General features: G+C 39.8%; 1 protein-coding gene and 1 long non-coding RNA gene across 3 annotated transcripts in view; one reads left to right on the forward strand and one right to left on the reverse strand.

The window, feature by feature from the left end:
- NEBL (nebulette) overlaps positions 1–23,121 on the reverse strand; it is a 418,429-nt gene extending 395,308 nt beyond the window's left edge. The window contains exons 1-2 of one of the 2 annotated variants that reach the window (XM_089776726.1): positions 22,526–23,121; positions 21,031–21,125 (exon numbers count right to left, since the gene is read on the reverse strand). In XM_089776726.1, the coding sequence (XP_089632852.1) occupies positions 21,031–21,125; positions 22,526–22,594 (164 nt within the window). In that variant the 5' untranslated portion in view covers positions 22,595–23,121. The remainder of the gene's footprint in view (positions 1–21,030; positions 21,126–22,525) is intronic. The other variant, XM_075922494.2, reaches the window with a different exon arrangement.
- On the forward strand, positions 1,451–4,201 carry LOC142827356 (uncharacterized). The gene is made up of 3 exons (XR_012902066.2): positions 1,451–1,582; positions 1,776–1,881; positions 4,064–4,201. It is a non-coding gene; the product is annotated as an uncharacterized LOC142827356 (long non-coding RNA).
- Positions 23,122–27,399: the final 4,278 nt, after the last annotated feature.

Below are 27,399 nucleotides of genomic sequence, written 5' to 3' on the forward strand. Positions count from 1 at the left end.
TGTAGTGTAGACAAGTTCACAAGTTATAAGAAAAAGGTATTACTGAAATTTTCACTATTAAATACACATTATTTTATCAGCAACATGTGACATCTTAAAGGGAAGAAAAACTGGATGACTGAAATTTCTTTGCTGCAGGTAAATTAAAATGTCTGATTACGTGTGTTATTCATAAGAAATTACTGTTGATGAGCTAGAGCAGAATGACTCAACTAATGCAGTAAGATGGCAATAGAACAGTTGTAATAGCACACCAATATTGAAAATATTAAATTATATAATATGCATATACAGAGCCATGGGGAAGGTACATATTTAAATATTTATTATCTCCTTTATCCAAATTATAGTAGCCTAATTTAGTTACAAATGGGGAAAAAAACTCTGAAGTTGTGAAAGATAAGAGTCCTTTTGTTATCAGAAAAGCCTCAACTTAAGTGGATTTCTATGTACTTTTGGTTTCAATGAGGACACGGAGAACTTTTATTTCTTGAGAAATTGAGCAAGGTATTTTAGACAGAAGGTCAAGACAATCATCACTGATTAATACCAACAGTGTGCTTGGCACTGCGCAAGGAGACAAAGTTCCAGCTCTGAGAACTATTCCAATGCTAAAATTGAGGGACACATTCTCCTTTTATGCTTTAAAATATATGCAGAAAGAGTAACTGAATTCAAGACTCACAATTCAGGATGTTTAGCTCTGTTGTATTTATAAATGTGATAATTTTATTTGCAATTTGTTTCTTTGATTAGGTCTGTGTTCATAGCAGGCACTAGGATTTTAATAACAGTCCATCTGTCTCAGAGATGCTGACTAAGTTTTTGCGTTCACAGAATTTCTACACAGAGAACATGCCAGCATTACAATTTTTTTCAATTTCTCAATCCTTGTGCATGAATTTGGTAAATAGCTTGACTCCCATATTTAAACATATAAGACTCATTACAAGATGTAGAAAATACAGGTATACCCTAACTACATATACACTCAGACACGCGCAACAATCGAGATTTTTTCAAGAAACTTCCCCTAGATCTCAAAATAGGTTACTTTAGAAATCTTATGGTCTCTGATCAATAACATGCTCTGGTCTTCTAGGAGTAGAAAAGAAGTATTACACAGAAAGAACCTTAAATTCCTCACCATCTTCTACCTTGTCCTTGCCTAAAGCATAAGACTTACCAAATGGCTGCTCTACGGGGACTACAATTCCTTTCCTGCATGCAAGTGTACATGAATCTCCAGATTGTGCCACTCTAGTAGGCTAATTTAATATGATTTACAGCTAGAACAAAAATGATGTACAAGAAAAACCAATCCTGTGTTATATAAATTATTTAATAGATAAATCAGTACAAAGTCATTCTGTTCTGGAATCTAGCCACATGTCATAAAGGTGGAGGTCACCAGAATCAGTCTGTAGAAATGCATTCTTCATACTAAGTGCTTGCTTATCTCGCACTACATTTCATTTTAGAGGTTTTGTATATCATCATATATCAACAAATCTGTTTCTCAAATGTGTGTTACTAAGCAACTGTTACCAAGACCTTCTGTAATCATGATTAAAATTCCAAGGTAACAATACCCGAACACAATATAATTCTGACAAAGTGAACTGGTTGTGTTCATATTAAATGAGAAAGATTTGTTAATTGAATGTAGTTTTACAGTTGTTGACAGTCTTGAGATCCTTTCACACACACATATGATGCACAGTATGCATAATTTACAGTAGAAAAATCTGGCCACATTTAACCCTACCATACAGCTTCCAGACAGATTCCTGCCTCGCTGCCTCCCTCCGCCCCCCAACTTGCCTGAGGAAATTTCATAATTTCAGATATCTTTCATTCTTCCTTTTGACCAACTGAATGGTAAGAATGTCTTAGTGTTTATATTTTACAGCATAGTTTTAATAATAAAATATATTTTGAAAATATACAAATATTGCATACAACAAACTGCTGTGTATAACAGATGAAGTTGCACATGAGGTGAAGAACAGTAGAGCTCACGTGAGAAAGCAATTCAATTTCATGGGTTCAAAATTTCTCTTCAGACTAAAATGTGAGTTTTTCAGATTAGGAAGAGATTGAGTGAAACAGAGTAAGGCTATGTCTATACTGCAAGGTTTTAGCGCAAAAACGGCCATTTTTGCACAAAAACGGCCATTTTTGCACAAAAACATGTGGAGCGTCCACACCTCAAATGAGCTTTTAAATCAGCAGTAAAATGGCACAACAGAGGGCTTTTGCCAGTGTAGGTAATTCCCTTTTGTGCTACAGCTATTGTGCAAAAAGGTAAGTGTGGATGCTCCAGAGGGGTTTCTTGCACAAGAAACCACTATGGGAAAAAGCACAGGTGCGAATAGCCATCAGAGCTTTCTTGCACAAGAGCATCCATGCAGTGTGGATGCTCTCTTGCACAAAAGCACATCACTTTTGCGATGCACTTTGAGGTGTAGACGCACTCTTGCACAAGAAGTTTTTGTGCAAAAACTCTTGCGCAAAAGGCTTCTTGCGCAAGAAGCTTGCAGTGTAGATGTAGCCTAAGTGTGCCTCCATCCAGTTAGGGAACTGGTCTGGGAAGTGGAATACCCTACTCCGCCTAATCCAGAGCAGAGTTTTTCAACCCACAGCACTCTGCTATAACCATCAAACAGGACAAAGTGAAGTCTCTCCCCTATTCTCTCCAAAAACTGAACTGAAACCACTTCATCTCTGTAAAATTTTCAGCTTCTTTTGGTAACATTTTACTTAGTCAAAAATGTTTCAATCAACTCTAAAGAAAGACACTGAAAATACTGTGGTCATTTTTTGTGTTACATCCATAACAGCAGCCCAAAACAAGCCTTTTTTTTTTCAGTCGTGCCAAGATATGAACATTTTCCAAACAACTTATAAATCCATTATTGGGAAGATAAAGTGGCCTCAATCTTTTCTCCTATGCGACTGAATCTGTCTTACGTCCACTGTACTCTTCACAATGATTTCTCTGGTAATGACAGCTACCATTTATATCTCAACTTTTCTTTTAATTCAAAATTTCTATAGATTCTCTCTCTCCTTTTACAGTTTCTTCTGAAAATACATTTTAATTCACTGATTTTATCACCATCATGGGGGTAAAGAGTAAATGTATGGAATATAGTATATCTTCTTCCTTCACATTTCTCCCTCCGACATTTAAGGTATTACAAACCACAGATGAGTGATTCTAAGGCTTAATGTTTTGCACCACATATGTGACCAAAATAATCTGTGTTTGAAAAGGGTGCATCTTCCACTGAAGTCAATTAGTGCTTTGCCTGCTTACAGCAAGAGTGAAATGGGACAGCAGAATTAGTAAAAAGTATCTATTTCATAACGGAGCAAGACAATGTTTTTAATCCATATTCTGTTTTGCCAAGAAAACGCAGATTCAGGTTGACCAAAATAATTTGCAAATTTTGATTGAATTTGCCAAATTACTGTATTTCAATTTAAGAAATAGTAAAAAGTTCCCAAAATGTTAAGCTTTGTTCTAATGTTTTCGAAATGAAACATTTTGATATTTCAGTTCGATGTGCCTTTTTATTTAGGATTTTCCTGGCTTTTTTTTTTTAAAGATCAAAGAAACTGTAAAATAAAACAAACCATTTTCTTGTGGTCAATGTGAAATGTTGAGGATTGTTGTTAGGGGATTTTTTTTTTCATTTTTCAGTTCAGCCCCCAAATCAAATACTGATCTTTTTCCTAATTTATTTCACAAAATTAAAATAAAGCATAGAGAAGATATTGTCCCACTTGTCTTATCTTTCACAGAGATTTCAGGTGCACAAACCCCTTTATATGAAAGGAATCTCTAAGGTAAGAAGTATGGCAGCGAGAGGCATTATAGATATGTCAAGTAATTGACCTGACCACCTTTCTGCAGTAAAATGTGTTTATAACTGAAAAGTGACAATGTTAAAATAACACTAAGTTCTGCGCTCCTTCTATGTATTTAAAGTCAGACTGTACCTGCTAATTTTAGTGGCAGGAAGTATTTACTGCTTTTCACTTGTTTGCATTGCAGGGGTAACACAGAATTCACCAGGTTCTATACCCTACTGCTCATCAAAAAAATTGTTTAATAAACTGAAATCTCTGCAATCAGCTGAAAGAATGTGGCATCACTGAAATTTCTTCAGCTCAGTTGTTTATTTCTTCCTCCACCCACAAGTCCCATCTAGCACCTTTCTATCCACTGCAGATGTGATCCAGATTTCCTTGTCCAACTACAGTTTCATCTTAAACCAGTTACTGCTCTGGGAAAACTGCTCAATATCTGGGTGATGCCTGACTATTTGTGATGCTATGTAAACTGATACCTGTCTAATTTTCTTCCCTAAATTCATCTACTCTTTGACCTGCTGCTACTAAAAGAGATATTTCTATAGGATGTTTGATTGCATAGATTGTATGTTTGATTGCATGGATGAAAGTAATACTGCAAATGCTTCCATAGTACATAATCCTGCTTCCTGAAAATTTAAAAAAAAAAAATCAAATAATTTCTGTTTTTCCTTTTAAAATGTTTTTTGAAAAACAATAAAATAAAAAATCCAGTAAAAATAAAACTGGAACAGAAAAAAGTAATAGAGACGGTCATATATTATGAATTTGAATCAGTAATCATAATTTTATAATATATACACACACAAAAGCCCTACTTTGTGTTGAGTAGTTAATTTGTACTTCAAAAAATACTGTGTGGATACAAAATTGGTATCTACATCCATATCTGTAAAAATAATCCACAGTTATCTGCAACCACATCCATGAATGCAGATACTCACAGATATTACGCAGACCTCAAATATGCAGGGCTCTACAAATGAAGTCCTGTAATATCAATCATTGTATAGCTGCAATAGAATCTTCCACAATTGTGAGCAAATGCAGGATAGGGAAATATCACTGATATTCCCTCCCCCCCCCCCAACAAATATACATTTATAAATTCCTTCATATGATCCAAATCAAAGACGGAGTACATGAGTATAAATCACAGAATCATAGAATACTAGAACTGGAAGGGACTTCGCGAGATCTTCAAGTCCAGTTCTCTGCCCACACAGCAGGACCAAGCATGGTCTATATATATCATCCCTGATAGATGTCTATATAACCTGCTCTTAAATATCTCCAGCGATGGAGATTCCACAGCTTCCCTAGACAATTTATTCCAGTGTTTAACCACCCTGACAGTTAGGAAGTTTTTCCTAATGTCCAACCTAAACCTCCCTTGCTGCAGTTTAAGCCCTATATAAGTACTTCTTAAGCCCATATATAAATACCTATACATGAGTAAGTCTAGTCTCAGCTTGAATTTGCCCTCTTTAAACAACAAAAATGTATTTACATTTCAAAATAACGTATTCAGTGTTAAAATAGACCGGGAATTAATGATTATGGAAAAGTGCTGGTCAGTCACAGAAACTGAGTCTATGCCTGATTTTAGACTTACAGCAAAAGTAGCTATCTTATATTGACACTAAAACTCCAGGACTAAAACAGTACCTAGCAATATATTCCAAACTGACATTCAGCTGTACTTCAGAACTAAAACAAAGCAAAAACAAAAAGGGAGGAAGTAACTCCTCCCTTAAGGACTTTCCTCAAACAAGTTTTAAATATATCAATAAAAGCATCATGGGAATTCCTAAGATACAAAATATGTAAGTTAACTAGTCTTACATTACTTTATTTAAAATAATGTTCTATGTTCTCCATACCATGAGGAACATTAAACCTATTTCTAATTACTGTACAGGTTTTAGCTTCCAATAAAATCTTCTGATTTGTAACTACAGAAATGTGTTTTGACAAGCCTATGTTATTCTGTTCTTCATTTTATGTCCTAACTTCAAGACCGGAAAATCTAGTAGACATACTATCGTTTTTATATTCTGAGCCAAAATTTTCCAAAGCTGTCACATGCAGAGAAACCTTTAGACAAGAATTATTTTCAGAATAAACTAATATCTTTTTAACTATTTGGGAACAGCAGAAGAAGTAAACAAATTAGCAAATACTAAAATGGTTGAAATACCTAAGCATTTTCATCAGCATTGGGTGTTTTTTTAAGTTAAAAGATATTCATTCATGACTACTTGTCCAGAACTATTTTCAGTAGATCTGTCAGAAGTGTTCCTTCACTTACTATTCATTGGTTAATAGATTCCAAGACCTGAAAGAGCCATTGTGATCATCCAGCATGACCTTTTCTGTAAACATAGGCCATAAAACTTAACCAAAATAATTCCCAAAACAAATCTTTTAGAAAAACATACAATCTTGATTTAAAAATTGTCAGTGATGGAGAATTTACCATGACCCTTGGAATTTCTTGGCATATTTAAATAATCATTCACCAGAGTCAATAATGCTCATTAAATCTATAAAGAAGAAACTACATTATTTTAAATACAATCTCTTCAAAAGAGGGAATATACCCTATAAATGGAAAATAAAATCAGAAGCTGCTAAGCACTAAGGGTATGTCTACACTTAAAATGCTACAGCACTTCATGTAGATACTACTTACATCAACAGGAGATGAGAAGAGTCTTAAGGATAGATTTGGAGGAGGACAGGGAAGTGTCCTACATGCGATTACAGGGAGACCCTCTTATGTACAGGGTGCTGCATGGCAGAAAAAATGTAGGTACCTGCCTGAAAGATTAACAATGGCTAACAAAGGCTCACACAGCAGATGGGGTACTTTATGAATGACAGGTAGGGTGAGGATATGCAATAAAGAAAAGTTTCCCTCCTTTGGGTAGTTAAAGAAATAGATTGAGCTCTGTGATTATGTTGGACCTTTGTAATCCTTCTCTTTGGGATCTTCTTCATGCAACTCTGGAAAATAATGCTGTTATTGCTCTATAAAACTTATTTGACATGCTAATCTGGGATTTTTTTTACTTATGCATTCTATACACAGTATCATGCTCCATGGGAAAAATATAATCTGTCATAGCCATTTCCTCAGAATTAAGAAGTTCCCTGCTGATGAACCAAATGAGGCTCGAAAAAGCAGGAACTCATGAAAATTAAGCCTTTAATCACTGCTAGGGACACAGATATACTATTCTCCTAAGTTTCTCATCCTCGCAAAGACAAGAACTACAGGTAGGGAAAGTCTTCTAAGGGTACAGCTAGACTGCAGGGGGCAGGGTTGGGATACCAGTGGTATCCCGAAAAAACTCATCCAGGGAACATATTTGCTCTTCCACATTTTTTGTGGAGGAGTGAACGCGTTTTCAGAAGCCCCTGTATTCCTCATTTCAAAAGAGAGTTTTTTTCTGAAATTTGGCCCAGTCTAGATGGGCCAAATTTTGGAAAAGCCTCTTACGACAAAAGTATCAGAAAAAGATATGCAAAATGCGGAGCGCATTTTGCTCATTTTTCCGATAGCTCCTCGCATTCTAGACCCTAAGTGAGAGAGTAGTGCAAGTGAGTTGTTACAAAACAGATGTCTGACTATATATATCCAAAACTTCTGGCTACTAAATTAAGATATAACTATTAAATAACAATCCTAAAATTTGCCAGGATCACGCAATACCTTCTGGCAGCTATAGGGCCTACCAGCTCATAGAACCCATGTTATATGCAGCATTTGACAACATTTTCAAAAGGCAATTATCAAATTATGTCTTAATTGTTAATAATAAGGTCAAAATTTTAAATCCAAACAAGCCAATTGATTATGACCTATGAATGGTACTTTTCATCATCTCATTGCATTAAAATAGAGCTTAAAATGTAGCTTAAATTGCACAGATAATTGGGAAAACGTTAAGCACAGGCCTGCCAACAGTGGGGGGCAAAGGGTACAACTGCCCTGAGGCCAGGTGATTAAAAAGGGTATGGGGCTCCTGAACGGGCCACTGTTACTGCGGCTGTTGGAAATGCTGGAGCTCTGGGCCCTTTCAGTTGCCCCCAGAGTCCAACACAGCAGGAGGGCAGAAAGAGGGCAGTCCAAGCAGTAAGGGATGGAGATACTAAAAGACAGCAGATAAATCTTCTTCTTGGGGGTCTCTGGTACCCCCAACCAGTTGGAAGGAAGACGTGCAGACTGGACAACATTCCCCAGTTCACAGGATTTAACCTGGAATGGGAGCCTTGTGGAACATCTTTCAATTACATTCCATCAGCCCCATGCTGAACTAGGAATGGGAATCTGTCCTGACAAATGCTAAGGGTCTAGCTCCAGGGTTGGAAACCTCAGGCCTGGATGCAGCCCCCGGCTTGCCTGGATCCAGCCCCTGAGGCTCAGGACCACTTCAGCATTGGGGAGTCCACGCTAGCTCTTCAGCCCCCTTGCTGCTCCACTATGAGGCTGGAGCACACAAAATCTACTGGGCTGGGGGTCCCCCCTAGGCTCTGGTGTGTGAGGGAAATGTAGAGACTATCTTTCTCCTCCTCAATTGGGGGTCACATCGGTGAGGGATTTGGGTTTGGGGTTTTTTTGCTCTCACTGGTGTGCAGCCCTGACTGAGTTTTCTGTGGGTCATTGGCCCCTGACCCAAAAAAGGTTCCCCAACCCTGTTCTAGCTGATCACTGGCGCGAATGTCAGGAATTAATTTTTTCTTCCCATGGGCCAACTGGCAGAGGAGCTTGGAGTTTTTCACCTTCCTTGCAGAACCTTCAAGCTACAGTAGGTTAAACAGGAAGGCAGTTCTGAAATATTGGGTTGAGTTGTTAATTTTTTGCAGCTTGCAGCTAGTCTCCAGTGAAGTTAGAAGGATAAAATTAACATTTGCCAGAGGTAAAAGACCGGGGATTTTGGTGATGATCCTTGCGCTCACAAAAAAAGATAACACCTCATGGCTCTAAGTCTCCACCTGTCTGTACCATATGGCTGCCTTATGGCAGAGAAGATTCTAAGACTCCAGAAAGAGCTGAGTCCTGATGGGTTATGTTGAGGAGAGCCTACCTCTGTTACAGGTCATGTGGTAAGGAACCTATAACTATCCCCAGCAGAACCAATTAAATGTTCAGTATAGGAAAGCATGGGTAACAGGCAGGTAGCATGCCTTGCCTACGTTAAAGTTTCATAAAAATTGAAGCCTGCAGCTTAATTACATGCATCTGTTTGTCCTCATTTTGCCTGTGTCTGCATCAGCTATCCTTGTCTCTCTTTTCTGGAAATCTGAAAAATTCATGCCAGAAACTCAAAAGTGGAAAAGACACATACAAATACATGAAACTCACAGATCCCATTTATACTGTAGCAAGCATTTGTTTTAAACATATCTCCAGGGGAAAATCTACTGCTTGAAGTAGTGCTAATGTCCCTTGCTTCTTGTTAAATACCATTTCTGTATTGAGCAGTGTTTTTTGTTAGTAGTCACAATAATAGCTCCCTTTCTTTCGAATATCCCAACAAATCCAACCAAGAATTTCAACACCCTGGCAATCATAGATTAAAGTAATCATTGCCACACAATGTGTGAATGTTATTTATTGTATTTAAAACATGCCAACTTTCACTGTTAAAGAGGTATTTTCAACTTTTTATTTAAGTAAAGAAAAAAATGCCCCTCCGCAAAGTTCACATAAATCTAGTGTATTTCAATTAAATTTAAAAGCAGCACACCTATTTTTCATCCCTAATTATCCCCATCTACAGGTTAAAATGTTGGCAGGAATGGTATTGTATCCATCCATTTCTTATTTTTTCTGGCTTCAGAGGTAGCTAGATTAGTCTGTTTCAGTGAAAACAAGGAGTCTGGTGGCACCTTAAAGACTAACAATTTTATTGCAGCATAAGCTTTTGTGAGTTGCAACTCACTTTATCAGAGGCATGAAGTGAAAGCCTCTGATTAAGTGAGTTGGTATTGGCCAAAAGTCTCAACAATATTTTAACTGAAAGCTATGCTATGATATTTCTCACTGAGATGAAATACTGATGAAAATATACATCATTTCCTCAAACTTAAATAATATATGGCAAAATCACAGGTCATGCACCTTCACTGTAACCAAGAACTGTGTTTGTTTTTACATTTCCACACAGGATTCTCAACTTTCAGGGCTCAGCGCACCCTTACCTGTACCAATAGAAGTTACTTAAGCAGTTAGTGCATACCATTCAGTCCACATCACTACCCGCTGAGAGGAATGGTCTGTTCACTTCTCTCAATGTCAAGCATGGAAGTGGCATAGTGGAGATAAGATTGACAGAGCCACAAACTAAAGGAGTACATTTCATTGGACTTGTATGTTTAGACTTTGAAAACCCAAGCTGGGGAGGGGACAGGAAGTAGATATTGACCCTGCCCTACCAGTGCAGCTTGGCTGCAAGGTAGAAGTAGCCCGCTGCTGAGGAAGCATTGGCTGTGTCATTTGTAATATCTGTGTACGTGGAACTATTTTTGTCTGGGCTGGGGAGGGCCACAAGGGAAAATAGTAACTCAAAGGGAGAACTCAACTCAACAAGTTTGAAAAATTGCTGATTTACACACACTGATGACCAAACACCATTTGCATTGAAAACTGTGTGTGTTTATTCAACTCCAAACTTTAAAGCTCACAGGAAACAGAACTGACCAATTTACAAGATAGACGGGCTCTTAAACAGTATTGCTGGCCTAAAGCATTAAATATTGTGCAATTTGTGGACCTTCATAAAAATATTATTGTTATTTATTTGCCACCTGGCTGTTCTAAATTATGCTAGCTTCTAATGGGATGCTGGGGCAATTACATCAAGTGGAAAATTGCTAGAATGCAGCGGCTTTGATCATACCTCCTACTCTGAGGGAAACTGGACGGTATGGTGTAGTGCTGGCTACACACACTGGAGATTCTTCCATGAAGAAGGGAACTCTCAACTGCCCATTTTGGGAAGTTTTCCAGACCCTTTGCACCACTTTTCCCAAGAAGGTATGGAACATGAACTGGAATTGGGACCACAATCTTCCCAAGAGTTCCAAGTGCCATTGAGAAGTTGGAGCATTATTTCGGGGGGAAGAGGGGAAGGGAACGATGTTTTATTTCTTCTACAATTGTGAAGCTGATGGTGACTGCAGAAAAAGGTTTTGAACTTCCACAATATACTTGAAGGATCGTGTCTTCTTCAAGAAGAAAGCTAAACACTCAGTTTAGGACAACTGTACTTAAGGCATTACCATCTTATCCATTTTATTTCCTTCGTTTGAACTAATGGCAAAGTCCTTTTTCATCATACTTTTCATTGTTGAATGCCATCAGCAGCAAGGTGGATATATACTACATTTTCAAATTAAGATTTTATAGAATTAAATAGGGATCTATTTTTCCCTCGTGGAAGATTGTAAATATCAGGTTATATCTAACATTTGAACAAATAGTTTGTACTACTGTTAACTTGTTCCTTAATTTTCTCTTCCTCGGTTACACTGGGTAGCATTGGACCTACAAGTTTAAGTTTAAGTTTAAGTTTAATTTTGCAGGAATACAGGATGAGCTTCAGCCAATTCCTTTCAATTATTTATTTTGGGGTCTATTGAAGATCATGTTGTTAATATAAAAGAAGTCTAAGTAAGAAAAAGCAAATGATTATCTTTCAGATGTTGTGTGGTGCAGGGAGTTGGTTCATTGTTTTTTGCTTTCTCACCAATTGATTTTTGCCATTTGGGGATGGTTGTGACTAACAAAGTTTACTCCAAAATAAAGCTGATGATCAAAAGTTGCTTGATGGACTCTACTACAGGAAATTATATCATAATATCAGCTATTTTTCAATTATAATAATAAAAAATAATTCTCCTCCACAGCTACAGGATCAAACTCAATACTCTGTTCTTTTACTACACTAAATAATTTAAAAAAGAATCCAAACAAACTGATTATCTGCACTTTTTCAGAGGAGCACAAATCCTCTCTTACTACCCAACAACGCTTGACACAGTATTTACATTTTATTTGAGAAGAATTATCTTTTTTTATTACTAAATGTCCTTTCCATTTCTTGTTTCCTACTTCTTTAAATCTTAGGCATACTGAATCAGAAATGCACAGGATAGTATTTGGTAATCATTCAACACTAATAATTAATCAGCCACATACAGTTGATCAGTAGTTTTCACTTTTATTACAATTAGAATGAGAAATAATCACCTAATGGAATTTAACATTGAAAAATAAGCTTTATCAAAAACTATGGTGAGAGATTCCCTGGACACTTTCCAGAATTTTCCTGACTATAGGAAAGCCCTCTGTCATTTCACACTCAATTCCACATGTACAAAATTCAGTGACAATAGAATTCATGCACTAGCCACACCTCTCTCTCGTTACCAATTAGTCCCATCCATTCCCCACCCCATGTAAGTTTCTAGATTAGTGATGGGCAACATACATCCCACTGGGATTCCATCTGCGGCCCACACACTGACCTGTCTGCCTCCCTCCCCATGCACCTCTCGCACACTGGAACCCTGCACTTTCTACTCTACCCCCTCCCTCCCAGCACTTTCTGAGCACAGTGAATCCACTGATTCACACTCCGTCCCAGCTTCTCCCCCACCCTTCCAGCACTTGAGTGCCTCATATCAGGTGGAGGTAGGAGGAGGAAGTGCAGGGCTCCAGTGCCCCAGTCTGCAAGAAGTGTGGGGGAAGGGAGCAGAAAGAAGGTGCTTAGGCAGGCAGCAGGTGGAATCCCACTGGGTGATGGCCTGCAGGTTGCCCACCACTGTGGCCCACTGAGACAAAGGAGATCTCACTCATCTTGGCTGGTCATCACTCATCTAGATAGCTACATAAACTTTATATTGTCTCTCAACAGACACAAAAACCTTGACAGTAACATCCCTTACCTTTAACTATGGTTCCTAATGTTCCCAATACCAAAATTTTTCAAATGTAAAATGTTCATGTATATACTTTCAAAGAAACAAATTTGAAAACAGAGTAAAAATTTAGAACATTCTATTTTAGAATATTAGAATATTGTTTTTTCTCCCTACCATAAATTGCCCAGTCTTAGAACTGATGACAGTGGATTCTGATACCATAGGAGTTATATAATCACTCCATAAGTAGCTGTCATGAATAAAAACATTAATGAAGTTGTACCATTTGGATAGGAGTAGAAGTTTTTAGATGCTGATCATCTTGGAAGGATATATCCTGTCAGTAAGGCTGGTTAACTTTTGTCACAAGGGTATAACTGATCGGTATAGCGTACAGATGTTTGTTTTGTTAATTTCTATAAAATCAAAGACATGTTTTATTGGCTGAAAATTTCAAGCAGGAAAACCTATTTTCTTCAGCAGGGTATAACTCTCTTGCCAAAAAAATGCATGTTTAATTTTCTAAGACAAAAATGCTTTGAATTTAAAAAATCTTATTTTGTTCTGATGAAACTGGCTGATAAATGTTTTTGTATCAAACAGTTAACAAAAACCTAAGTTACAAAACTAAAACTGCACTAAGGAAAAAATAAACCTTGGCGATTCACTGTTTAATTCTACACAAAATGAATATTTATAAGAATAAATCACCATATTATGATCATAGATGATTCTATGATTTAACAAGCTTAAGAACTATTATGTACAACCCACTGCTGCCAAAATGTTATTTACTTCCTAGCACTAGCTATTAGGTTATTTACAGTTGTGTGGAATAAATGCTGTGTTTGTACAGAAAAAGGTAAGATGATTTTTTTTCTATGCCTCCTATATATACACAATTAGCAATTTTCATTTATAGTTCTTAAAACATTCCATAGAGAAAGCATCATTAGCCACATTTCACAGATTAGACACAGATATGTTAAGTGACTTGCCTGAAGTCACGCAGTGCACCAAAAGCAGAACAAAATTATAACCCAGATCTGACAATCATGTACCCCGAGTATTACTCCTCCAAAAAGTCTTACGTATATACAAGAATTTGTAAAGGAATGTGAATTAGGTGAACTGAAAACTTAAATACTATCTATCTATTTATATATATATATATATATACATATATATATATATATATATATACACACACACATACACACACACACACATATATATATTATAGTAGCACCTAGAAGACCCAACAAATCAAAACACCACTGTTTCAAGAAGTGTGAGAAAAAATAGCCTTGGTCTACACTTAAAATTTAGAACTTAGTTACATTACTCCATAGCCTCAAAAATTCACATCTGAGAGCCATAGTAAACTAACTTCCATCAACCTATCATCACTCAAGAAAGTAGGTCACATGCACTGAGAGAAAACCCCTTCCATTAATGTAGAAAGTGTTTATACTTTGGCACCACAGCAACATAGCTACAAGAAGTAAGCTTAGAAACTAAACTACAGTAAGTTAACTTTGAAACTAAGGTTAAGTCTACACTACAGCCTCTCTCAGCAAAATTTGTTACTCAGGAGAGTGAATATTCCACCCCCGAGTGACACAAGTTATGCCTAATAAGTATTCGTGTGCATAGTGCTATGTCATCAAGCTTCTCCCACCAATGTAGCTTACGCTGTTCACAGGACGGTTTTTACACTGATGGAAATGAGCTCTTCCATCAACACAGAATCTTCACCAGATGCACTACAGCTATGCAACTATATCAGGACAGTTGTGCGCCGCTGCAGGACTGTGTGTATAGACACACCGTTAATAAATAAAGCAGACAAAGGGTAGAAGATAAAAAGTGGCAATATCCCCATTTTACTGATGGGTGAACTGAGGAAAGAGCTTATATGACTTGCCATGGTCACAGAGAAAATGTGTTCCAGAAAAGACTACTGAACCCAGATTTCAAATCCCAGTCCAGCACTTCAACCACAACACATTTCTTGCTTTTATATCAACAGCACATCTAAACATGGTGCAGGCAAAGTTCTCCTCACAGCTGTAGAGAAATTTTTGCAATAGAGTTGCTCCTTTTAAGTAAACATATACAAGGAATTCCAAGTACATAATAAGAGAGTCTTGACAACTCTGCTGGTTCTACTGCAGCAGAAATCATCCTATCAACATTTCCTGATCACAAGAACTGCATAAAATTATCAGCTAAAAATTAGACAGACGAATAAAACAGATTTCTTTCTTGTCTATAAAAACTTGAACTTTCTATGTGTATTTAGCTGTGCTCTATTCAAAAGTGTATTAAATTAAACTATTTTTTATAATCTAGTCTTCCATGGTTCATTAAATCTCTATATCCTGCTCCCCTTGCCCCATTAAAACAAATCATAGTTCCAAGTCAGCGCAATCACAGATCAGTATCTGTTACTCTTATTTCTAAGGGAAAATAAAGTTGATTTTAACAGTTCCATTTCTTGAAATGAAAGAAGAAGAAAAGCAAATATCCACACAATTGAGTGGAAAATAAAATTCAAAATACAATGTACCCAATACATTAACATGGGAGCTAATAAAGAAGCACTGAAATTACTAAGGTGATATGCATTTTGACTTATTTAAATGAAAAGTTAACTATGGCTTTCAAATCTATTAAATACTTTTAGTGTTCCAATAAAATGATGTGTTCATAATTCTGTATTTTTTCTATAAATTATACTCGTACTGATGGATGGCCTCCATTACTTGTCTAATAATAAAGGCTTTTGTCACGCACTTCCAGTAGAGCAGGGATGGGCAATAATTTTCACAGTGGGGCCACTTATTGAATTTTGGTAGGTAGAAAGGGGCTGGCTCCACCCCCGGAAGGGGCAGGGTCTGGGGCGGAAGGAACAAGCCTGCCCCCTAGAGTTGTCTGAGACCAGAGGCTTTAGATTAAAAACACAGTGAAGGACTTGCAGCCACCAGAGATTGCTGTGGCTATTTAAAGGGCTCACGGATCTGGCCCCTGACAGGGTAGCACTGCGACCGGGAGCCAGGAGCAATTTAAACAGGATCCTGCCTCCTGAGCCACCATCTGGTAATTCGATGCTACAGGCAGCAGGATATAAATAGACAGCAGCCAGATGCAGTCCACAGGCCGGATTAAAGTGTTAGGCAGGCCAGATCCAGCCCCTGGACCTCACCTTGCCTGAGCTTCATGATAGACTAAGTAAATTTACTTTTTTTTTTCCAAATTTTATGAAACAAGCAATAAATTGACCCAAAAGAGGTTTCAGCTCTCTCCTACTAATGAAAACTAAAGAAGGTGAATCTCATTTAAAATATTTTAATTAGTGTTACTTAAATAAGTAACTTTAACTATGTGATCAGATGCAATATGAATGTGTCAAAAGATATTTCAAATAGGCAAAATACATTTTCAAAATAGCAAAATGGTGTCTCAGTTTTCCTTCAAAATTATTCACCATTTGTTCAAACCAAAAAAATTTGCAATTAAAAATATTACTCTGCTTTACATGGTTCAAAAAAGGCATATGCAAATTGACACTTTACACTAATGCTTAAAGTAATATTCAGAAACCAAGTACAGTTTGACAAACATTTAAGAAGAGATTCAGAGAGGTAGCCATGTTAGTCTGTAATTGGAAAAACTTCAACAAATAGTCTTGCAGCACCTTGATAGTATCTACTTTTTTTTTTTTTTTTAGTTTCTAAGGTGCTGCAAGACTATTTGTTGTTTTTTAAGTTTTTCCTCTTTAAGAAGAGAGTTTTTAAAGGGCAATAAATTCATTTTAAGGATCACTATTACACAGCATTCAATAAAGCAGCTAATAGGAAAACTAGTTCTTACATAATACAGTGAAACACCATTAGTCCAGCATCCAATGCTCCGGCACTCCTGATGGTCCGGTACCATCAGGAACCCGGAAGTGCTCAGGGCAGCCAGACAATTGGAGCTGCTCTGCAACCGGCTTCCCCAATTCAGCCTCTGCTGAAACTGACCAGCAGCTGAATCGGGGCAGCCAGGGGCAGAACAACTGAGATGCTGCTGAGTTGGTTCTGTAGCGCTGCTGAAACTGATCAGCGGCTGACTCTGGGAAGCCCGGGGCAGAGCTTCCCGGAATCAGCCGCTGGTCAGTTTCAGCAGCAGCTGATTAGGGGCGCCTGAGGCAGAGCAGTTGGGGTGCTGCCAGGTTGATCCCGTAGCGCTGCCCCTTGGCGCTGCAGGACCAACCCGGCACCACCCCAGCTGCTCTGTCCCAGGCATCCCCAAGAGCAGCTGGGGTGCTGCCGGGTTGGTCTCGCAGCACCGAGGGGCGGCACTACCGGACCAACCCAGCAGCACCCCAGCTGCTCTGCCGCGGGCATCCCTGATTCAGCCGCTGCTGAAACTGACCAGCAGCGGTTGAATCGCGGACACCTGGGGCAGAGCCGGACTATCGGAAGGGGGCGCTATGAGGGGTCTGGGGTGGCATCCCTCCCACCCCATCCCAGACCCCTCATAGCCCCCCCTTCTGATAGTCCGGTATATCTGATAATCCGGCACCCCCTGGGTCCTAAAGGTGCCGGATTATCATAAGTTTACTGTAATAGCATTTCTTCTGCTCACTCCCCACTGAAAGATCTCAGCATGCATTACAAGTCTATACAGAAGAGCTCACTTCACCAACTGAAACTTAGGAACCTACAGTACCTACCATACACCCACAGCATGAATAAATTTGCTGTTGAACATTCTATTAAATATAAATTAGTGGGCTGCACCCTGTGCTCATTACACTTGTCAACCTCCCTCTCTCTGGAGGCTTTTGCAGACAGAGAACATGATGATATCATTATATCGCCCGGCAGAAAAAACTTTTTATATAGAATTATAGAACACTAGAACTGTGACTGTAGGGGATCTGAAGAGATCATTGAGTCCAGTCCCTTGCCCTCATGGCAGGACCCAATACCATCTAGACCATTCCTGACAGATGTCTATCTAACCTGTTCTTAAATATCTGCAGAAGTGGAGATTCCACAACCTCCCTAGGCAACTTATTCCAGTGTTTAAACACCCTGACAGGAAGTTTTTCCTAATGTCCAACCTAAACCTCTCTTGCTGCAGTTCAAGCCCATTGCTTCTTGTCCTATCTTCAGAGGCCAAAGAGAACAATTTTTCTCCCTCTTCCTTGTGACACCCTTTTAGATACCTGAAAACCACTATCATGTGCTCTCTGTCTTCTCCTTTCCAAACTAAACAAGCCCAACTCTTTCAGTCTTCCTTCATAAGTCATCTTCTCTGACCTTTAATCATTCTTGTTGCTCTTCTCTGGACCTTCTCCAATATCGCCACATCTTTCTTGAAATGTGGTGCCCACAACTTGACACAATATTCCCATTTAGGCCTACTAAGTGCAGAGTACAGTGGAAGAATGACTTCTTGTGTCTTGCTCACAAGATTCCTGTTAATGCATCCCACAATCATGTTTGCTTTTTTTGTAACAGTGTCACACTGTTGACTCATATTTAGCTTCTGGTCCACTATGACGCCTAGATTCCTTTCTGCAATACTCCTTCCTAGACAGTCGCGTCCCATATAGAGAGAGATAATCAACTTGAAACTACTTAGGAAGTTTTAAGTGAGCAGAATATTAGAGCTGAAATGTGCCCATGACAAAAAATATAAAAATGGGCTCTTTCAAAAAAAGTACCAAAGCATCATGGATTTGCAATGACTTTGTCCAAAAGACAACCTTTCCAACAGCAAAGGACCATTCAGAACCAAATTGGGCCACTGATTTAATACTGCTGATTCAAGGGCTTTGTCTACACTGCAGAGTTTTTGCACAAGAAGCTTTTTTGCGGAAGAGATCTTTTGTAAAAATGTCTTGTACAAAACTGTGTCCACACCTCAAAAGCACATCACAAAAGCAATGTGTTTTTGCGCAAGAGCATACACACTGCACGGACACTCTTGCACAAGAAAGTTCTGATGGCCCTTCACAGAATGGCCAACAGAGCACTTGTGCTTTTTGTGATAGTCTCTTTTTGCGCAAGAAATCCCCGTTGAACATCCACATACACCTTTTTGCATAAGAACTCTTGTGCAAAGGGGAGTTATGCCTCATAGAAGGAGATATACCTACACCGCAAAAAGCCCTCTCTTCTGTCGATTGACTGTAGATTTTCTTGTGCAAAAACGTGATTGAGGTGTGGATGCTCCGCAGGTTTTTGTGCAAAAATGGCGGGTTTTGTGCAAAAACCCTGTAGCATAGACATAGCTAAAGGAAAGTGTGCTACCTACTGAAACACCAACACCACTAACTTTGTAACCCTGTTTTTATCTTGTAACTATTGACTAAACCTCTCTGTGTGTCATGTAAGGCTACGTCTAGACTACATCCCTCTAAAAATGAGGTTTACAGGATCTTTCAAAAAGCGCCCTGTTTTCGAAAGAACCACATCTAGACTGCGTTTTCAATTTCAAAATAGCGCCATTATGTGATTTTCCAAATGAAGCGCAGGATATTTACATTTGCACTTTTGAAATGCTTCATTTGCACTTTCGAAGTGCTTCACTTACATTCCTCTACCAACAGAGGGATGTAGTCTAGACGTAGCCTTAGGGTACGTCTAGACTACATGCCTCTGACGACAGAGGCATGTAGATTAGACTACCAGGCATAGGAAAATGAAGTAGCGATTTAAACAATCGCCGCTTCATTTAAATTTACATGGCTGCCGTGCTGAGCCGATCAGCTGTTTGTCGGCTCAGCGCAGTAGTCTGGACGTTCTGCGGTCGACATCAAAGGCATTTGTCGACCTCCCAGGTATGCCTCAGACTACCGCACTGGATCGTCCAGACTACCCTGCTGAGCCGACAAACAGCTGATCGGCTCAGCGCAGCAGCCATGTAAATTTAAATGAAGCGGCGATGGTTTAAATCGCTACTTCATTTTCCTATGCCTGGTAGTCTAATCTACAGGCCTCTGTCAACGTACCATTAGAGGGTTCACAGAACCCTACAGGAAGAACTAGGAACTTACGGATAAGAAAATAAATTCTTAAATGTTACACACGCTCAAAGGAGAATCTTCAAATGTTGACAGCAGAGCAACAACATTTATAGAAAATGTTCATATTTTTACAGTACACAGGGATTTTATGTTTATTTTTAAATGATTTTATCATGGAAGAGGACAAACATAAGCTAGTTACAAATTATTGGAATGTTCACTCCATAGTGAAGTGTTACAGTGATGAAATAAAATATGATACTTTTTACAAATTTCATTTATTAATATTTTTGACATGGATTAGCATGGAAATTATCACAATGAGCATATACTTTAAAGGGACATAGATGTCAAATCTGGTCCATGTTTTATAAAAAAACCCACATCTTTGTACAAAAGCAAAGAATATTTGTAAAGCTTAATAAATATACATTCAAATGCACCTTCCAAATGTAAAGGTTTGATACAAACAACATGTTTTACATACCAAAATATTCGCCTATAGTATTTGCAATCCAAACACAGAAGCACTGTACTAGTTTCTTAGAACTAGAAGATGAAATTGATCAGAATCAGACTCTAGTCAAAAGTGAAACTGATTAAGCTGTTTTGGATCTCAGTTCTGAGATAAATGCAGAAGGTAAGCAGATGGCAAGAACAGCAAAAAGTAAAATGAATTTTAAAAATATTCAACTTTAGTAATACAAGATGTTGTTTGAACAACAGAAATTTACACAAGGGTTTTATACAAATATATAATTTTTGTTAAATTTTACAATTTTACAAATAACATTCTTACCAGAAACGAACATTTTTTAATTTAAAATACCGATGATAGGCCTAAACATGCATTGAGCTCTGTGTGTGGGTGAATCTTTCTATCCTTGCAGATTTCATTGATATTAATGGGGCTCAGCATTGTGGTCTAATCATCCTCATTGAAGAATGTGGTTTTATGCAGTAATTTGATATAATAGCACATACATTAGAACAGTCAATAGACATCATAATCTTTATTAAAACCAAAATATACCCTGCTGTTTAGGACTGCTCTGCCACACCTAGTTATCACCAGTTAACTAACTGTTTTTTAAAGCAATACAACTTATGATTGTGCTCCGATTATCTCCCCAACCAGCTATTTTCTCTAATACATTTGTGCAAGACTTGACATTCATAATACTTACGCATTGCAATATGGTTTCTTTTCATATCCTTTGTAGTTGTTCATGTTTAAAGCCATTTTGCATACCTCACAATGGAAACATCCTTTATGCCAGTACTGCCAAGAAATGTTAAATTATAGTTAATTAAAATATTGACATTTCCTGGGCTGATTTTTGAAGTTACATTAAGTATTTATATACAATTTTGAGTCAATTCTTTTGCAAACTAGAAGAGGATTTTACCATGAAGACACGTAAGTATTTTTGTAAATTAAAGAGTTTTACTTTCATATGCAACTGTAAGCACTTCTGAAACTACTGAACAATGTATGGGATTTAGAATTAAGTGAATGCCAAGATCTCAGCGGCTTAACCTCACAAGAATTATTTTAAGGGCACCTAGAGCAGAATTTTGACATGTTGATTAGTACAATATCAATAAAAATGTTTTATAAAAATGTCAATATTATATGTGTAAAACGACTAATCAATACAGTTGTAGGTACACTAAATATAGTATTTCATCTAATAGCCATTAGTCCCTTTACAGGGTGTATGGGGGTGTCAAGCTGGAGCATCCCACACAGTTTTAATGCATGTACACTTATGAAATGATGGGGTTTCATGATAAGTAATAGTAAAAAGGAATAATATCAAGAGTAAGGTCATCTATTTTGCCCTGGTGTGGCCACAATAGAATAGCTGAGAGATACACTGTTTAAGCATCTCAGCTGCGTCAACCTGGAAAGGAATCTGCTATAGCTGGTAGGGGTTTCACTTTTAAATATAACTTCCTCTATGGAAAGAGAAAAGAAAATGATCCTATGATCTACTCTTTACAACGCTGTCCTATTAGATTTAAGAGCTATCGTCTGAAACAAATCATAAAACCCTCTTGTATCTTGGCTGGTGAATGGGCATTTGAATCTTGATCTCACTTCTGTGCTCCCCAGCTTGTATTCATAGCAATGCGTCAGCAGCGGCAGTGCTATGACATGTTAATTACTATCTTCCTATTTCCTTCTGATTAGAAGAGGAGCAGATTGCAGCGCAGTGACAGGCAAAGGTGCGGTACTTTATTTGCAATCTGCAGGTATTTTACACTCCCTGTTTTTTTTTTTTAAAGCCACATCAGTGAGATCCCTGCAGCAGGAGCGGAGCTCCCAGCAAGAACGATACTATTGCGCCGCTTCTCCAAGGCGACTGCCCCCTTTCCCTAGTGACTAAACATTAACCCTTCCGAACACCTCTCTCGGCGCCCCCACCCCAGCCCCAGTAGGGGCGCCTGCTTTAGGAGGCGGTTTGCTGTATTTCGCTCATTTCACACGCTGTACTTATTCCAGCAGGCAAAATGGTGATACTTGGGGGGGGGGGGAGCACATCCCAGTGACACCCGCATGGTCACTAGCCTCAGCTCCCCCCGCTCCCCCATCTATCACCTCCTCCCTTGTCGCCTCCCCCCCCGCCACGTCCTCCCGCTCCCCAGGCCCCAGCCCCTCGGCGGGGCGCCCCGCACCTTGTCCAGGCAGTTGACTTTTTCCGTGGGATAGACGACTTTGCCACAGCGGGCGCACTGGGGGTTCATGTTCAGGCTCCTGGCGAGCGGCGGCGGCTCTGCAGCTGGCCCCGGTGTTGCAAGCAGCTCCCGAGAGCCGCTGTGGCATCCCCGCCCCGCGCGGACGAGAGGGCAGCGGAGCTGGGCGTCCTCAGGGGCGGCGGCGGCGGGCGGGCGAGAAGGTCATCGGCGGAGGCGCCGCTCCAGCTGACTGCAGCGCGGCAGCATGTGCGAGTGGGCGGGAGGGGAGCCCGTGTCCCCCGCCTGCCTCCACCCTCCTTCTCCTCAGCTCGGTGCCTGCGCTCTGGGCTCCCCGCTCCGACGGGCTGGTGACTCACGCTGCTCAGCGCTCCCGGCGCCCTTCGCCGCGCAGCAACCAGCCAAACCCACTAACGCGCCGCTCCGGCGCCCGCGCTGCAGCCAACCCGGGCTCCGAAACTCAGCCGGGCGCCCCCCTGCGCTGTGGGCAGCGGCCGCAGCCTCTCTGTTGCGGGGGCCGCGTCAGCCGCCGAGTGGCCGGAGGGAGAGCGGGTGACACGATGGTCAAAGAGCGTCAACTCGGGCTGGAAAGGGATGGTTGGGGTGGGCTGTGGCCCTCGAAAAGCCCTGCCTGAGCGGACACGCCTCGAACAGCCCTGCCTGAGCGGAGGGGAGAAGCTAAACTCACAGCTGCTTATTGGCATTTTGTAGCCATACTGAGGGTTGCCAACCCTGCAGGATTGTCCTGGAGCCTTCAGGACTTAAAGCACCTCATGGTCTTGCTATGGGGGCAGGGAACTGGACTTGAAGATCTCTGCCTGTCCCTTCCAGTTCTAGTATTCTATGTAATAAAACCTCCAGGAATCCTCCAACCAAACTTGGCAGCCCTTTGTATTTCCATAACCCCATTCATTGGGGCAATTATCACATTTTACAGATCTAGGCCAAGAGCCTGAAGTTAGAGCCCCACCAATGAGTCTCTCCTGGTGAGCTGCAGGAGGGGAACACTAAGGGTATGTCTACACAGCAACTGTTATTTCAATAACAGTCATTCTGAAATACTACAAGCAGTTATTTTGACAATGTCAAAATAATGTTGAGCTGGAGGACTTCCTACTCTAACTCCTGTAATCCTCACTGTAGGAGGAGTAAGGGAAGTCCGAGGAAAAATACTATTTTCCCGACTTCCTGCAGTGTAGACCAGCAAAAGCTGAAATAAGCTATTTTGACTTAGGCTATGCAATTTACATAGCTCCAATTGTGTGGCTTATTTCAGGTTTAGCCCTACTATGTAGATGTGCTCTAATTTTCCAGGATTATACTGTGATCATCTCCAGTGTATATAACCATCTCTCTGGGGTTGGGTGGAGAAAAGAAATTCCCTTTTGCAAAGGAATTTGAAAATATGACTTTCTTTTGAATTGGAACAAAACTCAAACTCCACAAAGGAAAAATTTCAGTGAGAATGGAATCATTTTGGAACCATTCACTCATTTTGGTTTGATTGCAACTGTTTTATTTTATAATGATGCAATATTAAATAAGAGAAGCAAAAAATCATTTCAAAATGAAAAAATTGAAAGATTTCCTTCCCAAAATGTGAATATAGGGCATTTTGGCACTGTCTGAACTTCAGCTTTTTCTGCAAAATAAAATTTTGGCAAAATCAGTACAATTTTGTGAAGCAGTTTGATTGGACAGCTTTTTCTGACTGAAAAATGGTTCTAATCACAGTTTTTCCAACTAACTTTATGCCTGACAAAAGTATGTCAAGCCATGTCAGAATCAATACATAAGACTTTGGTTTCCTCATCCCTCGAGCCAAGAATTTTTCACTTTCTTATCATTACACCCTCTACTTCCTGGCCTAACTTTGTTAGGCCCTGCACAGATTGAGCAGTACTTACACATACCATTAGTCCCATCAAGTACTCACATATGTAAGTACCACTCAGTCTGAGTGATGCTGGCAGAATCAGATATGTTAACAGTTTAGAAATTTATTTTAATCTAATCCTTACTAATGCTTGGGAAATCGCGTGGCAAAATTCTTGCATCTGTGACTTGAAAACAGTCCTCTTTAACAAATTGGTATGCAAACCACCCCACCTGAAGCAATTTATCCATTGAAATGCAATCATTTCTGGGGTGAAGCACTAGAACTCTTTAACAGTGCATAGCAACACTGAACCATTTTGTGACAAGAAATGAAGATAAAGTCTATTTACAGTGAAATTTTATTAAGTAGTTAAAATAAAATCAACTAAACTAGAACTTGGCTATACCCCATAGTTTAACACCCCAACTCCTATAACAGTAGATGTGGGATCTTTAATTACAATTTTTACATTTACCCCATGAATTGTTTTCAAGCATGGTAAGTACTGCCAAATGAATTCATTACAATTGCATTTAGAATAGTATAAAAATAAATACCTAGTCAATGATGAGGTCACGTAACATAAGCTACAAGTGGTAGAGTTTGAGTTTCTATCTCCTTTAGATATAAATAATTTAAACCCAGTAAAGTAAGAATGTGCAGATTGTGTTTTTGCAGAGAAAACAGATTTGTAGAAAAATAGGAAAATAAATACCATCTATTCTAACTTTTTTGGTGTAATACAACATGGTAAACCATAGCACAACAAGTGCACCAGTCCTGTAATCTAATCTGTGTAAGTAACAGCACTGCCAATCCCAAAAGTTCAAGAATCAAAATTTCTTTTAATTTAAATGTTTTATGAATTCCTGTCTATAAAATGGGTAAATTCTAAATTGCCTCTCCTAACATAGAGACATAGGGCTCGCACATACATATTAAGAGAAGTCTGTGGAACAGCTAGGGCTAGAAGTCACAGTTTCTTGGCTTGCAATTCAGTGTATGTTCCCTTAGGCATCACAAAATTGCACAAAGATCCTCTGTGAAAATCACAAAGGCAGGAGTTATGAAAAGCTCCTAAAGCTTAAGTCTCACTTGCAGTAAATGTGCAAAAATCGGCATAGTATAAACCTTTCTGCGTGCACTGAGATCCATTGAACACAATGGGGCTGTGTTTTGGCATAAAAACCCATCTTTGCAGAGATCAGACTTAAGGATGGAGACTTATGCTTGCTAGCAGGAACCTAGCTGCTTTTCTTCTGGGGCAACAGTTCTATCAAACTAAGACCGTTGCTTACTTTTTCAGGGCTTAGAAAAATGATTTTTTCCCATTGGTTCGTGCAGTTTTAATCATGTTTTCTGAAAGAGAGCTAAACATGCTTTGTCCTGTCTTACATGTGCAATTAAACTGTTCAGCACTGCTTCAGCTGCACTCATTGTCATCTCTGGATCATTTGCCTATTGTTAACAGGTTATAGAGGTGGTGGGCAACAAAACATCAGTAGATTAAATTACTCAAATGTTCCACTCTAAAAGATTACAGTTAAAATGGCTTTGGATTTATTGGTAATGATACTGAGTTCCTATCTCATCTTTCACTGATCTTTCTTCACATCTTTCTACATCAAGTATGCTCCTTTTACAAGTAAAAGTTTGGGACTACTTGCAAAGTAAGGTACTACACTAGGAGTGGGCAAAATAGGCCCAATGGCTGGATCCAGCCCACCAAGCCACTGGATCTGGTCCAAAGCTCAGTGGGAGCCTCGGCCAGTCTCTCTTCCTGTCCCTTCCCTGCAGGGTTCTCAGAAAAGCTGGCTCTGGGACCATGTGTGCTGCTCTGAATGTTGCAAATCTATGAGGAAGAAGAGTCTTCTCATGCTACTCCGACTCAGCACAATCTTGCAGATCCCATTGGCCCGTTTCCAGCCAATGGGAGCTGCCTGTTTTCAGGACAGGCAGTCTGTGATGTACCCATCCTCGTCCTTACCCTGGGTTCACAAGTTTCAGAGCAGCACCCATGCCCTCTGGGTGTTCTGGGATAGGGCAGGCAGGGAGCCTGGCTGAGGAATCTGCTGAGCTGCTGGCCAAGAGCCCCCCAAGTAAGCACCTCAGTCGATTCCTCTCCCCGACCCTCAGTTTCACCCTCTTGGCCTCCTACGTCACATAACCCAAACCCTCTGTACCCCTGCTCCTGCACCCAGACTTTGAACCCCAAGCCTTTGCCCCAAGTCACAACCCAAATCCCTGCACCCACTCCTGCACTCCTATCCCAGGTCACAATCCCCTCCCAGATCCTGCACCCCCTCCTATACCCAGGAGCAGCTCGAAGAAAGCTGCTGGCAACTGGCGCCCTAGGCGGAACGCACAATCAGCGCCCCCACCTCCACAGCCCTCAATGGCGTGACGTCATCATTGGGCGCTGTGTTAAATGCGGCGCCCTAAGCAACTGCCGAGGTTGCCTACATCCACAGGCCACCCCAGCCTATACCCCTCCTCTAGGTCAGAATCCTCTGCACCCATACCACTTCCCGGTTCCTGCATCCCCTCTTTCACCTCTGTTCCCTGTCCAGGTCAAAACCCCTTCCTTCACCCAAATTCCCTCTCAGACCCCACAGCCCCTCCTGAACCACAATCCCTTACCCCAAGCTCCCTTCTACACCCAACCTCCTTCCTAGACCCCACAGTTCCTCCATTAATACCATGAAGAGTGCAGCCCTTGACCTCTTACCAAATTCTTAGAGTGGCCCTCCATCAAAATTATTGCCCACCCCTGAACTATACTCAATATAAGGAAGGCAGAATTGGCCTGTTAGGCTTGGATATTGTCTAAAGTACCTAACAAATATTTTATAATGTGTTGACAGGAAGGATAGTCTTGCAGCCAAATTAAAGCTCTGGACAGGGAATCTGAGATGAAGCCTTTTGGTATTACTATAATACTGATAATAAATAATATTGTTGGAAAAGACTTTTCTGA

This window comes from Pelodiscus sinensis, chromosome 2, assembly GCF_052426305.1.
Source record: "Pelodiscus sinensis isolate ZL-2025 chromosome 2, ASM5242630v1, whole genome shotgun sequence".
NCBI classification, from domain to species: domain Eukaryota; kingdom Metazoa; phylum Chordata; order Testudines; family Trionychidae; genus Pelodiscus; species Pelodiscus sinensis.